Genomic DNA, 15,516 nt, shown 5'->3' with positions numbered 1-15,516 from the left:
TCCGCTTTCCATGCTAGCATGGGTTGGACGTATGACTGAGGGCTGGCAAACCAGATGGCTGCACCAGGCTTCAATCTTGATCTGGCCTCATCATCATCATCATCGTTTAACGTCCGTCTGTCTGTCTGGGACCCCTGTAACTCAGCCTACCTTTGGGCTACATAGACATATTATACCTTTTTGGAATCACGATGATACCAAGATTGCAAATCTGTCCTTCATTTGGTTCTTGAACATCCAGCATTTAGATCAGGTCTGGACAAAGATTTGTTATATGTGAACAGTTGGAAATTCAAATTTTAAAAAAACTAAAAAAAATTTGTGAATCTACAAGTTTTTCATTTGAACTGAATTTAACGTAATACCACATTGGTAGGGTAACAAATACTTTATTATCATTGCAGGCACAATTAGTCCTCTGTGTGATTTAGCTTAAAAGTCTGCACAGGGTGTGGCCTTTAAGCTAGTTGTTTATAAAAATTGACAGAACCTATATTAAGCTGAGGAAAATACAATCTCTCCCTTCTCTGGATCTTTCCTTCTATGTTTCCGACGAAGAGCTCCGCTCGAAATGTTAAACCCTCCTTTCCTTCTTTCCTGAGCGTCCAATAATACTATATTTGTTCCACGCGTTGTGTTTTTTTTGTGCTTTCTTGTTTGGATTAACTATATATATATATATATATACGACGGGTTTCTTTCAGTTTCCGTCTACCAAAACCACTCATAAGGCTTTGGTCGGCCCGAGGCTATAGTAGAAGACACTTGCCCAAGGTGCCACGTAGTGGGACTGAACCTGGAACCATATGGCGAGCTGGCAGAAACGGTAGCACGCCGGGTGAAATGCGTAGCCGTATTTCGTCTGCCGTTACGTTCTGAGTTCAAATTCCGCCGAGGTTGACTTTGCCTTTCATCCTTTCGGGGTCGATAAATTAAGTACCAGTTACGCACTGGGGTCGATGGCATCGACTTAATGGCTTTGTCTGTCCTTGTTTGTCCCCTCTGTGTCCTACCCCTTGTGGGTAGTAAAGAAATATATATATATATATGATGGGCGTCTTTCAGTTTTTGTCTATGTAGTCCATTCCAAATCTTTGGCCTGAGTCTGTGATAAAAAGACTCTTGCTAAGTTGTGGGGACAGAAAAAAAAAACCAACAATGGTTGGGGGACAAACACAAAGACACACGCAGGTATATACATTTATATGATGGGTTTCTTCCAGTTCCTGTCTCCCAAATCCACTCACGTGGCTATGGTTGGCCTGGGACTATAGCAGAAGACACCTGCCTATGGTACTACCACACAGTGGGACTGAACCTGGAACCATGGGGTTGGGAAGCATGTTTAAATTTTATGTATACATCATCATCATCATTTAGCGTCCACTTTCCATGCTAGCATGGGTTGGACGGTTCAACTGGGGTCTGTGAAGCCCGAAGGCTGCATCAGGCCCAGTCTGATCTGGCAGTGTTTCTACGGCTGGATGCCCTTCCTAACGCCAATAAAATAATTTTGATGTTATTTTATAGTTGCATAAAATTTTTATTATTTCTGTAATAATGTTCGTCCTTCAGGTTCGAAGATGACCATCGACATCATTTGGTGGAATTGCTGCTATGAGACCGGAGGTGGCTGGTGAGGCCAATCCGGGCAAGAAAGCCCCTCCCACAAGTGGGGCAGAAGTGAACGTTAATTTGCATATGTAAATGTAACGATAAACTTAATATGAATACAAAACGGTTGATGTAATTTATGGAACATTCTCCATCCATATTTTCATGTCCATTTATGGACATATTTTGTTATAAAAGAAGCCAAATTTTCTCATCATCTCATCATCTGCAATGGCCAGAATCTTTAGTTTTAACATCATTTCAATCTAAGGACTATGAAAGCTAAATAAAACTGTTTTATTCTTAAATTCTTCTTCTGTCATATTTACATGTAGAACATTCCATTTTTTGTTGCTTTTGTACTGCTTGAAGGCACGTTTCTTTCCTGCCAAGCTTACTGTTTAACCCTTTCGTTACCATATTCATTTTGAGATGCTCTGTGTTTCTTTCAATTAATTGTAAATATAACAAAGAATTTAGTAAAATAACTTAGTTACCATTCAGCTAGTGTTAGGAACATAAATTGTGACGAAGGTTTGGTGGAAGATTTTAATTCAAAACTTCTGAAAACAAGACATTTGTACTACAGAGCCAGAGGTGGTTTCAACCAGGTTGGTATCAAAAGGGTTAAGAATTGTTTCTCTATTATATATTTTAACCCTCTTGTTACTATATTTCTGTTGAGATGCTCTGTGTTTCTGTCAATTAATTTTAAATATATCAAAGAATTTAGTAAAATAACTTACTTATCATTCAGCTACTGTTAGGATCATAAATTGTGACTAAGGTTTGGTGACAGATTTTAATTCAGAACTTATGAAACAAGACATTTGTACTACAGAGCCAGAGCCGGGTTGGTATCAAAAGGGTTAAACCATGTTTGTGTTCTCCCAGTCAACAGCCTTATCATTACTGGTCCTTTAAACTCTTGTTTTTTGGTGGGAGGAGCAGTTCGACTACATCAACCCCAGTGCGAAACTGGAACTTATTTCATCAATTCCAAAAGGATCAAAAGCAAAACCGACCTCCGTGGAATTTGAACTCAGAACTAAGGACAAAGGAAATGCCACTAATTAATTTACCCAGTGAGCTAACGATTCTACACTTTGATCTTAGCCAAAAGGCCGAGAAGTGATCTATTTCTTTACTACCCTCAAGAGGCTAAACACAGAGAGGACAGACAAACGGATTAAGCCGATTAGATAGACCCCAGTGTGTAACTGGTACTTAATTTATCGACCCCGAATGGATGAAAGGCAAAGTCGACCACGGCGGAATTTGAACTCAGAACGTAACGGCAGACGAAATACGGCTACGCATTTTAGCCGGCGTGCTAACAATTCTGCCAGCTTACCACCTTAGTAGTAATAATAATGGTTTGAAATTTTGGCAGAAGATCATTAATCTCAAGGGAGGAACCAAGTCGATTACACCCCCCCCCACACACACACACACCACCACCACCAGTGTTCCACTGGTACTTATTTTATCAATGCCAAAAGGATGAAAGGCAAAGTTGACCTCCACAGAATTTGAACTCAGAATGTAAAGACAGATGAAAGGCCACTAAGCCATCACCCACCATTCTGATGACTTTGCCACCTTGCTGCCTTAACCCTTTTGATACCAACCTGGCTGAAACCGGCTCTGGCTCTGTAGAACAAATGTCTTGTTTTCATAAGTTTTGAATTAAAATCTTCCACCAAACCTTAGTCACAATTTATGTTCCTAACACTAGCTGAATGGTAACTAAGTTATTTTACTAAATTCTTTGTTATATTTAAAATAATTGAAAGAAACACAGAGCATCTCAACAGAAATATAGTAACAAAAGGGTTAAAATATATAATAGAGAAACAATTCTTAACCCTTTTGATACCAACCTGGTTGAAACCACCTCTGGTTCTGTAGAACAAATGTCTTGTTTCCATAAGTTTTGAATTAAAATCTTCCACCAAACCTTAGTCACAATTTATGTTCCTAACACTAGCTTAATGGTAACTAAGTTATTTTACTAAATTCTTTCTTTAATTTAAAGTAATTGAAAGAAAGACAGAGCATCTCAAAATAAATACAGTAATGAAAGGGTTAATAATGTCTGTTATAAGTCTAGCAATTTCTATGAAGGGATAAGTCAATTACTCTGTGCTCAACTGGTACTTATTTTATTGAGCTCAAAATGATGATAGGCGAAGTTTACTTGAATCCAGAAGAAATCATGCTAAGCATTTTACCCAGCATGCAAACAGTTCTATCTGCTCACTACTTTAATAGTAATAATAATAATTAATTCTGTTTATTGGCCACAAGGGCTGACAAACATGATTGGTAAACATAAAGGGACAAAACAGGACGAAAGGTTACAAAGGGTTTTGTCCGTTTGTGAAAACATCGAGTAAAAAGGCAGTTTAACAACGAAAAACTCCCAATAGAGGAGACACTTCAAAAAAAAAAAGAAAAGGTCTCACGTGGAAAAACCCATAAAAGCCACGGAAGCCTGGTCAAAAGTGGGGTAGAGAGCCCTTTCTCCTTTTATAATACCTTTTTCAGTTACAGGCAAAACCTCAGAATTGGTCCATTTTCACTGGCCATTCTTGCACAATTCACCCACCTTTCAGAAAACTTGCTATCAAACAGCACTCTCCTCTCTAACCTCATCTTCCTTTTCGATGCAGTACCAGGCAGTGGCTCTCATGGCTTCTGATCTTAACTGATTGGAAGTGTTATCATGTACATTGTTTTGTCTTGGTATAAAAGATGGGCTACAGCAAATATTCTGCTCAATACCACAGATTTGCTTGTCAGTTGTTTGACCATAACCAGTTGAGCATGTCCCTAAGTGGCTGACGATATGTGCGTCTCTGATCACGAGCAGAAGTAGTGGGGGAGCATCATAGCCATGTGTTGAGAGGGATTCTTTGGGGTTTGAATAATTCACCTCTGGAAACATGGGTGTTTCGTTCAACATCCTTAAATAACCCTTATTCAGGGACCTTTTGAGCGGAATGGTTTACTCGACCAAAAGAAAATTCTAACTGAGCCCCACCTGCAATAATGCAAAACAAATTTTCGAACAAGCATAGAAACAATTTCTGCGATGGACTGGCGTCCCGTCCAGCTGGGGGGAACACATATGCCACAGAAACCGGGCCCATGAGCCTGTCTAGGCTTGAAAAGGGCGACGTTTATCGTTTTTTTTTATAGAAACAATTTTAAAGGAAAAATCATCAGAAAAAAGGGATCTTTTCGGTTTGACCGGCAGTTTTTAACATAATTTCTAGGTAACTAAAAAATTTTAAACTTCGTATACTGGTAAAATGTGTTTATAAAACATCTTTTTCTCTTGGCTTTATTGAGAATATTATATAGTTTGTAAGATATTTGGGTTTTTTCTTCTTCAATTTCTGCAATTTCAACCAATCAGTGACGTCTATTGAGGTAAAAAAAAAACATTCTGTGCCGTATGAATATGTCCCTCGTTTAAGAAACAGATCGGGTTTATTTACATTTGTAAAGAAAAAAGATACCCTTCCCTCCCAACCCCTAACCCTAAAACAGATTGAAATGCAATAGATTGATACTAGGGTCATAATTATGGGTGACAATTTCATATGACACCGCTAGAAAAAAACTGCCGTTCAAACCGAAAAGATCCATTTTCTGCTTTATAACTTTAATTGTTTATGGTACTTTAATAAATTGTGACTGACTTGAATATTTTTGTTTGATTACTCTTTTACTCTTTTACTTGTTTCAGTCATTTGACTGCGGCCATGCTGGAGCACCGCCTTTAATCGAGCAACTCGACCCTGGGACTTATTCTTTGTAAACCCAGTACTTATTCTATCGGTCTCTTTTGCCGAACCGCTAAGTGACGGGGACATATACACACCAGCATCGGTGGTCAAGCAATGCTAGGGGGACAAACACAGACGCACACACACACACACATATATATATACATATATACGACGGGCTTCTTTCAGTTTCCGTCTACCAAATCCACTCACAAGGCTTTGGTCGGCCCGAGGCTATAGTAGAAGACACTTGCCCAAGGTGCCACGCAGTGGGACTGAACCCGGAACCATGTGGTTGGTAAGTAAGCTACTTACCACACACCCACTCCTGCGCCTGACTTTTTTTTCTTAACAAAATTGTGACTTCATTACCGGCCACCATAAATTGGTTGTGACTTTTTTTTCCTAGCCAAAAGTGTGTCGTTTTTCCTTTGACTTTATTGCCAGCCACGGTAATAGCTCAGCTCATGTAAACAATTAATACATTTTTTGGCGATCTTTCGTCTCTAGTAGACCTTTCCGTCGATTTCCGTAAAAAAATTTTTTTTTTTTTTACATATGGGCTTGCGGGAACTTTTGAAGTAATATACATACATATACACATACACCGAGTAAAAAATTTCAGTTATCTCTCTCTTTCACACATTACTCTCTCTGTCTCTTCACACACACTAACAGAAGCACTTCACTTACACAACATACTGTCTGTCTCCCACACCCCATCAAACACACACACACACACACATGTACATCAATGCTTGCCATGCACAGTAACTTCAAAAGAACTTCCCTCGTCATCCAATCGCTTTCTCTTAGTCTCTTTCGCTCTCATTACTTCAAAAGTTCCCGCAAGCCCATATGTAAAAAAAAAAAATTTTTTTACGGAAATCGACGGAAAGGTCTACTAGAGACGAAAGATTGCCCATTTTTTTTTTTTTTTTGTAGCGAAAATCTAAAAACGAAAGTATTGGTACTCGTAAAAGAAAAATAGGTTAAGAAATTACACGTTGTACTTGTAGTAATTTTAAGCAGACAACACCATGGCTTGTTACTATGGGCACCAATGTGCCTGTGGCTTTCGATTGGCTAAAATTACCCAAAATTTGCAAATTTAAAAAAACTATTAACTTTTTATTTATTAATTAATGGCAAAAATGATTTTCACCTCTATAATTAGCATACAAAACTAAATCAGTTTGTCAAATTTGAAAACTGGAACGAAACCTTAAAAAAAAATTTGAAGTCTGTGACAGCAACAGAAAAGATCCCACGAACTTAATGATTATAAACGTATTAGGGATTATATGCCATGGAGATGTTAATTGAATAGTGCAGGGTATATTTGAAATCACGTTCAGATTAGCCGGAAGAAATAGTTTGAAATGCAAAACTCTACGGAGTTATAGTACGTTTCGTTTCATTTTACCGTGTCGGTTTCTTTTACAACTTTCTTGTATTCCACAAGGAAATTATTTACGGAAGATTAAGACTAGACGAGATGGGAAACAGAAATTAGAAATTTATGGAAAAATACTAGTAAGTCCTTTACTCAGCAGTGTAAAAGTGATAACTTATTTGATCGATTGTTTAATATGACTAGTATTAAATTTGTAGCCCTCGCTGTAATAGAGTGATAAATGGATCGCGATAGTAAATTGTAGGGTTGAGGGGCAAAATGAGTAATATCCGATATCTTCTTTTCTCCCTACCTGTTTAAATAAATTACATTGCAGGTATTGCATCATTATTTGTACTGTTGTATCATCTTTGAGCTTAGAAACTGGTGATCATTGTTGTTCCTGAAGTTGAGAGAATTTTAAACAAATGTGACAGGTGCTTTTTTTCAATAAATTTTTCCTTGACTTCAATATCAGAATGTAATTTAGGTTGCTAATAACGGTACTACTTGAGAACAGTGGCCCCCGGTGCGCGCACTCGCGCTAGCTAGTCATGACTAGTCGATCCTTACTTTGTGTTTTTGTGTGTTATTTACTTTGTTTTTTGTGTGCTTTATTTACTTTGTTTAACAAAAATTATTTACTTTGTGTAGGATCGACTAGTCACGACTAGCTAGTGCGACTACGCGAGTGCGCGCATCGGGACCACTGTTCGCAAGCAGTACCGTTATTAGCAACCTAAATTACAATCTGATTGAAGTCAAGGAAAAATTTATTGAAAAAACGTACCTGTGTCTGTGTGGTAAGTAGCTTGCTAACCAACCACATGGTTCCGAGTTCAGTCCCACTGCGTGGCATCTTGGGCAAGTGTCTTCTGCTATAGCTCCGGGCCGACTAAAGCCTTGTGAGTGGATTTGGTAGACGGAAACTGAAAGAAGCCCGTCGTATATATGTATATATATATGCGTTTGTGTGTCTGTGTTTGTCCCCCTAGCATTGCTTGACAACCGATGCTGGTGTGTTTACGTCCCCGTCACTTAGCGGTTGGGCAAAAAAGAGACCGATAGAATAAGTACTGGGCTTACAAAGAATAAGTCCTGGTGTCGATTTGCTCGACTAAAGGCGGTGCTCCAGCATGGCCGCAGTCAAATGACTGAAACAAGTAAAAGAGTAAAAAGAGAGTCACATTTGTTAATCATTGTTGTTCCTGAAGTTGAGAGAATTTAAGACAAATGTGACAAGTACTTTTTTTCCATAAATTTTTCCTTGACTTCGATCAGTTTGTAATTTAGGTTGCTAATAACATATGTGGATGGTTTTTGGTGTTTAACAATCAATATTCTTTTCTCTGTTTGATTCCAAATCAATTTTTGGCATTCCTTCGATATAACTCGACAAAATCAAAACATTTCACTTCGGGTATGTATTTCCGTGGAAGCAAATAACAGTTCGATTCTGTTTTCTGCTTGGAAATTTGCGGATTTTACATACACAAATGGAACAGGGAAGAACAAATATGCAAGGCTTTTTTTCTTCAAGTTTGAAATGAAATCTTTATTATGATCAAAAGGATCGTACATAGAAAGGGACATTACAAGACAAACAAATACAAAAAAGTTATATGAGTTCGAATGAGCATTATACTCTTTTACTCTTTTACTTATTTCAGTCATTTGACTGCGGCCATGCTGGAGCACCGCCTTTTACTCGAGCAAATCGACCCCGGGACTTATTCTTTTGTAAGCCCAGTACTTATTTTATCGGTCTCTTTTGCCGAACCGCTAAGTAACGGGGACATAAACACACCAGCATCGGTTGTCAAGCAATGCTAGGGGGACAAACACAGACACAAACACACGCATACATATATATATATACATATATACGACAGGCTTCTTTCAGTTTCCGTCTACCAAATCCACTCACAAGGCATTGGTCAGCCCGGGGCTATAGCAGAAGACACTTGCCCAAGGTGCCACGCAGTGGGACTGAACCCGGAACCATGTGGTTGGTAAACAAGCTACTTACCACGCAGCCACTCCTGCGCTTATTATGTTTTAAAATATTTTATATAACGATTAATTTTTCTTTTAACTAGAACTTTTTTTTAATGAAAGAAAACGAATAAAAGTTCAAAAGATCGAACCCAGCAGCCTATAAGGCCCAGCAACTGTCTTCCTTTCATCAATGATTAAGCTGGGTTACTAACGCCCACCTTTCTCATCACATCCTTCCATCGTTTCTCGTATTCTCTCAGTGGCAGGGTCTTCCTCTCCAACCCCATCTTGCTCTTCAGATGGTATATGAAGTAAGACAGCAAACCGGGGCCAGAGATGAAGGACCCTGTCACAGAACCTTCCATTCTAGTCCTCCAAACACACTCTTTCAGTACTGCAACCGTACAGTCAAAACATGCCTTACCTTCCTTTGAGAGTCCAGTTGGCGGTATCATCTTTATTATAGATTCAGCTGACACCTGTACTTGTCCCAGATGCGACAGCACGTGTTCGATGTAACTTGGATAGCTCCTGACATTGTACAAAAGCGTGCTGGACAGTTTCATTGTCCAACCCGCATCTTGGACACGTCGATGGCTCTGACATTTCGTGCCTGGATAACTTATTGTGAACAGGTACAGCATTCCTGTAGCACTGCCAGGTGGGATTTTTGAAAGTTATCCAAGTACCTCGGCCTGAAAGTTTTTTTGAACAGGTTGGCAAGTTGGTTCTCATCGAACCCCAGAGCCCCTCCTAGGATGTCATCGTTTTTTGCCTCTACCAGCCCTCTATAGAACACCGAGGTGGTATTCCTGCTGCTGGCCTTGCCCGTCTTGTGGATCAGCCAGAGCGCCTAACCCTTCTGCCATAAAGTCAGGTTACATCTTTTAATGAAACCAGGTTTAAATTTCTCCAAAGAGGCCAGTCATGGCAAGAACTCCTCCGCCAGCGAACTCCACACCTTATCACCCTCCAGGTGGCACCAGAGGTGGCTCAGCCTCAACGCATGTCTGCGCATCATCAGCCAGGGGCATTCCCAGTCCACCCTTTAACGGTTCCTGGCAGCAAACGGAGCGCCTCACAAGTGGCTTTCCTCCCTTCCACAAAAAGCGGAAGAGGAGTCGTTCCAACTTGAAAAGTAAAGTTCAGTTGTTCAGGTGAATGTTTACTTCTACAACTTACCTTTGGAGAAATGTAGTAACACTTCCACTGTTTCATTTCAGCTATTAACCCTTTTGTTACTGCATTTATTTTGAGATGCTCTGTGTTTCTTTCAATTAATTTTAAATATAACAAAGAATTTAATAAAATAACTTAGTTATCATTCAGCTAGTGTTAGGAACATAAATTGTGACTAAGGTTTGGTGGAAGATTTTAATTCAAAACTTATGAAAACAAGACATCTGTACTACAGAGCCAGAGATGGTTTCAACCAGGTTGGTATCGAAAGGGTTAAGAATCGTTTCTCTATTATATATTTTAACCCTCTTGTTACCATATTTCTGTTGAGATGCTCTGTGTTTCTTTCAATTACTTTAAATATAACAAAGAATTTAGTAAAATAACTTAGTTATCATTCAGCTAGTGTTAGGAACATAAATTGTGACTAAAGTTTGGTGGAAGATTTTAATTCAAAACTTATGAAAACAAGACATCTGTACTACAGAGCCAGAAGTGGTTTCAGCCAGGTTGGTATCAAAAGGGTTAAGAATTGTTTCTCTATTATATATTTTAACCCTTTTGTTACCATACTTCTGTTGAGATGCTCTGTGTTTCTTTCAATTATTTTAAATATAACAAAGAATTCAGTAAAATAACTTAGTTACCATTAAGCTAGTGTTAGGAACATAAAATGTGACTAAGGTTTGGTGGAAGATTTTAATTTAAAACTTATGGAAACAAGACAATTGTACTCAGAGCCAGAGCCGGTTTCAACCAGGTTGGAATCGAAAGGGTTAAAATATCCTCTATATCTAATACTGTTGTTTCTCTCTTATTTCAGAATATCAGACAACTGTGACATCAAAGAATTGCTTCCATCAGATTCATTGTCAACATTTATTATCTTTTAAAGACTAAAGAAAAACATGACGTACAACAAATATATAACTGAACGGAGATTGATGGCAGCATTTCTAGTCTGCAGTATCTACAAGAATATCAGATAACTTTGGCATCAAAGAATTACTCACCTCAAATTTGTCTTCAACATTTGTCATCTTTTAAAGGTTAGAACAAAATGCCTTACAGAACAAATAAAACTCTGTTTATATAAAAGGCCCCCTTCGATCAGGAATGGGATTGCACCTGTAAAGTTCCCTTCCAAGGCACAGGTCCAGGCAAGGTTGTTTATGGAAAACAAGTGATTACTCATGCATACCTATTTCTTTACTACCCACAAGGGGCTAAACACGGAGAGGACAAACAAGGACAGACAAACGGATTAAGTCGATTACATCAACCCCAGTGCGTAACTGGTACTTAATTTATCGACCCCGAAAGGACAAAAGGCAAAGTCGACCTCGGCGGAATTTGAACTCAGAACGTAACAGACGAAATGCGGCTACGAATTTCGCCCAACATGCTAATGTTTCTGCCAGCTCGCCGCCTTATTGCTCATGCATACCAGCCTCCCCTCTCTACACCACTGATGTTATCCAAGGGAAAGGCAAAGGTTGATACAGCTTGGTGCCATTGATGTCACAGTTCATTTCTAGAGCTGAATTAGCTGGAGCAACATGAAATAAAGTGTCTTGTTCAAGAACACCACACAGCACCCAGTCCAGGAATCGAACTCACTACCTTGTGATTGCGAGCCTAATGCTCTAACCACTGGGCTGTGTGCCTTCACTGTTTAAATAAATCTATTGTAAACTACAATGAAATATTTCTTCTAAATTGAAATTAATTGCAACATTTCTCTACTTGTTGAAAGAATTGGATGGATTTTCAAATCTGTTCATTCATTGCATCATGAAATACTGATGAAAATCATAGTTGATGGGAAAATACTTTTGAAGAATATTTGAAAGAAATAAACTATTAAAAGTTAAACAAGAAGATGTACATATATTGTTGTGAGAGAAGAAATCTAATGATATAATGGAAGAAATCTAATGATACAATTTAAGAGAAGAAATCTAATGATACAATTTAAGTAAGAAACTTAAAAATTGATTCTTATTTTCTTGAAGAGATGTCAAAGGAGACTGAAGAATCATCATACCATCCTGGTATCCCTAAAAAATCATTTTCTCTGAAAATTAAAGACAAATATGTTAACAGAGGCAAGAAGCTATATTATTGTGATATCTGTGATAAATACTTCTCTGTAAATAGTCACTTAGCTGTACACAAACGCATTCACACAAGAGAGAGGCCTCATCGCTGTGGTGTTTGTAGGAAATCATTCTCTCAAATAAATATTTTACTCACTCACAAAAGAATTCATACAGGAGAAAAACCTTATCAGTGTGACAACTGTGGTAAGGCTTTCTCTCTTCGTGGTACCTTAACTAAACACAAGCATATACATTCTGGAGACAAATCATATTCCTGCGATATCTGTGGTAAATCGTTCTTTCAGATAAGCAACTTATCTACACACAAATTTACTCATACAGGAGAGAAGCCATATCACTGTGATATCTGTGGTAAATCATTCACTACAAGTAGTAACTTGGGTAAACACAAGTATATTCATACAGGAGAGAAGCCATATCATTGTGACGTCTGTGGTAAATCGTTCTATCAAACTGGAGATTTAACTAAACATGTGCGTATTCATACAGGGGAGAAACCATATCGGTGTGATATCTGTGGTAAATCTTTCTCTCTAACCGGTAATTTAGCTAAACATGTAAGCATTCATATAGGTGAGCCTCCATATCAGTGTGATATCTGTGGTAAATCATTCTCTAAGAGCAGTGCTTTAATGAGACACAAGCTTTCTCATAGTGGACAGGAACCATATCAATGTAATGTCTGTGGTAAATCCTTTTCTGGAAGCAGTAGCTTGATTAGACACAGACGTACTCATACAGGAGAGAAACCGTACCGCTGTGATATCTGTGGTAAATCATTCTCTAGAAGCAATCACTTAACCTCACACAAATATATTCATACAGGAGAGAAGCCTTATCACTGCGACATCTGTGGTAAGTCTTTCTCTGTAAGCGGTTACTTAACTGTACACAAACGCATTCATACAGGAGAGAAGCCGTATCACTGTGATATGTGTGGCAAGTCGTTCTCCACGAGTAGCGATTTCATGAGACACAAACGTATTCACAGAGGAGAGAAACCCCATCAGTGTGATATCTGCGGGAAGTCCTTTTCCGAAACTGGGCATGTAACCAAACACAAACGTATCCACACAGGAGAAAAACCCTATCACTGTGAAGTGTGTGGTAAATACTTTACTGAAGTCAGTCACTTAACTAGACATAAACGCACTCATACAGGTGAAAAGCCGCACACCTGTGTTATATGTGGCAAATCCTTTTCTGAACTGAATTCCTTAAACACTCACAAAAATATTCATACAGGAGAAAGACCATATCTTTGTGATATCTGCGGTAAATCATTCACTCGGAGGTTTCACCTAACGACTCACAAACGTATTCATACTGGAGAAAAACCGTACCAGTGTGAGAGGTGCAGTAAATCATTCTTGTATAAAAGCCAGTTAGCTTCTCATGTAGCTATTCATTTGGAAGTGTAATTGTGTCATCACCATGTAGCATCTGCTTTCCATGCTGGTATGGGTTAACCCTTTCGTTACTGTATTTATTTTGAGATGCTCTGTCTTTCTTTCAATTACTTTAAATATGACAAAGAATTTAGTAAAATATCTTAGTTATCATTAAGCTAGTATTAGGAACATAAATTGTGACTAAGGTTTGGTGGTATATTTTGATGCAAAACTTATGAAAACAAGACATTTGTACTACAGAGTCAGAAGTGGTTTCAACCAGGTTGGTATCGAAAGGGTTAAGAATTGTTTCTCTATTATATATTTTAACCCTCTTGTTACCATATTTCTGTTGAGATGCTCTGTGTTTCTTTCAATTAATTTTAAATATAACAAAGAATTTAGTAAAATGACTTAGTTATCATTCAGCTAGTGTTAGGAACATAAATTGTGACTAAGGTTTGGTGGAAGATTTTAATTCAAAACTTATGAAAACAAGACATTTGTACTACAGAGCCAGAGGTGGTTTCAACCAGGTTGGTATCAAAAGGGTTAAGAATTGTTTCTCTATTATATATTTTAACCCTCTTGTTACCATATTTCTGTTGAGATGCTCTGAGTTTCTTTCAATTAATTTTAAATATAACAAAGAATTTAATAAAATAACTTAGTTATCATTCAGCTAGTGTTAGGAACATAAATTGTGACTAAGGTTTGGTGGAAGATTTTAATTCAAAACTTATGAAAACAAGACATTTGTACTACAGAGCCAGAGGTGGTTTCAACCAGGTTGGTATCAAAAGGGTTAAGAATTGTTTCTCTATTATATATTTTAGCCCTCTTGTTACCATATTTCTGTTGAGATGCTCTGAGTTTCTTTCAATTAATTTTAAATATAACAAAGAATTTAATAAAATAACTTAGTTATCATTTAGCTAGTGTTAGGAACATAAATTGTGACTAAGGTTTGGTGGTAGATTTTAATTCAAAACTTAAGAAAACAAGACATTTGTACTACAGAGCCAGAGGTGGTTTCAACCAGCTTGGTATCAAACGGGTTAAGAATTGTTTCTCTATTACATATTTTAACCCTCTTGTTACCATACTTCTGTTGAGATGCTCTGAGTTTCTTTCAATTAATCTTAAATATAACAAAGAATTTAGTAAAATAACTTAGTTATCATTTAGCTAGTGTTAGGAACATAAATTGTGACTAAGGTTTGGTGGAAGATTTTAATTCAAAACTTATGAAAACAAGACATTTGTACTCAGAGCCAGAGGTGGTTTCAACCAGCTTGGTATCAAACGGGTTAAGAATTGTTTCTCTATTATATATTTTAACCCTTTTGTCACCATATTTCTGTTGAGATGCTCTGAGTTTCTTTCAATTAATCTTAAACATAACAAAGAATTTAGTAAAATAACTTAATTATCATTAAGCTAGTATTAGGAACATAAATTGTGACTAAAGTTTGGTGGAAGATTTTAATTCAAAACTTATGAAAGCAAGACATTTGTACTACAGAGCCAGAGCCGGTTTCAGCCGGGTTGGTAACAAAAGGGTTAAACAGTATGATTGAAACTGTTAAGCCGTCGAACTGCACCAGCTTCCAATCTGATTTGGCATGGTTTCTATGGCTGGAAACCCTTCCTGATGCCAATCACTCCAAGAGTGTAGTGCAGTGCTTTTCAACCTTTTTGCTGGAGTGGAACCCCAGGGAAACATTCCACTGGCTCGAGGAACCCCTGTGCAATAATTTAATAGTCTTATGCACACATATCTGCACAGGAGAATTAAAAATTACTGCTGATTTTAGCAGTTTTGTAACTTCTTGCAGAACCCCTGGACTGTACTGGCGGACCTCTAAGGTTCCACGGAACCCTGGTTGAAAATCACTGGTGTAGTGGGTGCTTTTTATGTTCAACCAGCACAGGTGCCAGTTACACGAGACTGGCATTGGCCACAATTACCTTTTCACTTGGCTTGACGAGTCCTTCTCTAGCATATAGCATATTGC

General features: G+C 38.0%; 1 protein-coding gene and 1 pseudogene across 1 annotated transcript in view; one reads left to right on the top strand and one right to left on the bottom strand.

Moving 5' to 3' along the window:
- The window catches only part of LOC115226459 (zinc finger protein 208-like), a gene marked incomplete at its 3' end in the record, with an annotated part of 53,502 nt that overhangs the window by 2,026 nt on the left and 35,960 nt on the right, over window positions 1–15,516 (top strand). Inside the window, exon 2 of the mRNA XM_029797455.2 lies at window positions 11,964–13,268. Within this exon, the coding sequence (XP_029653315.2) occupies window positions 11,964–13,268 (1,305 nt within the window). The remainder of the gene's footprint in view (window positions 1–11,963; window positions 13,269–15,516) is intronic.
- Window positions 2,594–2,750, bottom strand: LOC115226819 (annotated as a pseudogene).

This window comes from Octopus sinensis, linkage group LG30, assembly GCF_006345805.1.
Source record: "Octopus sinensis linkage group LG30, ASM634580v1, whole genome shotgun sequence".
NCBI classification, from domain to species: domain Eukaryota; kingdom Metazoa; phylum Mollusca; class Cephalopoda; order Octopoda; family Octopodidae; genus Octopus; species Octopus sinensis.
This window is presented reverse-complemented; position numbering and strand designations above follow the sequence as displayed.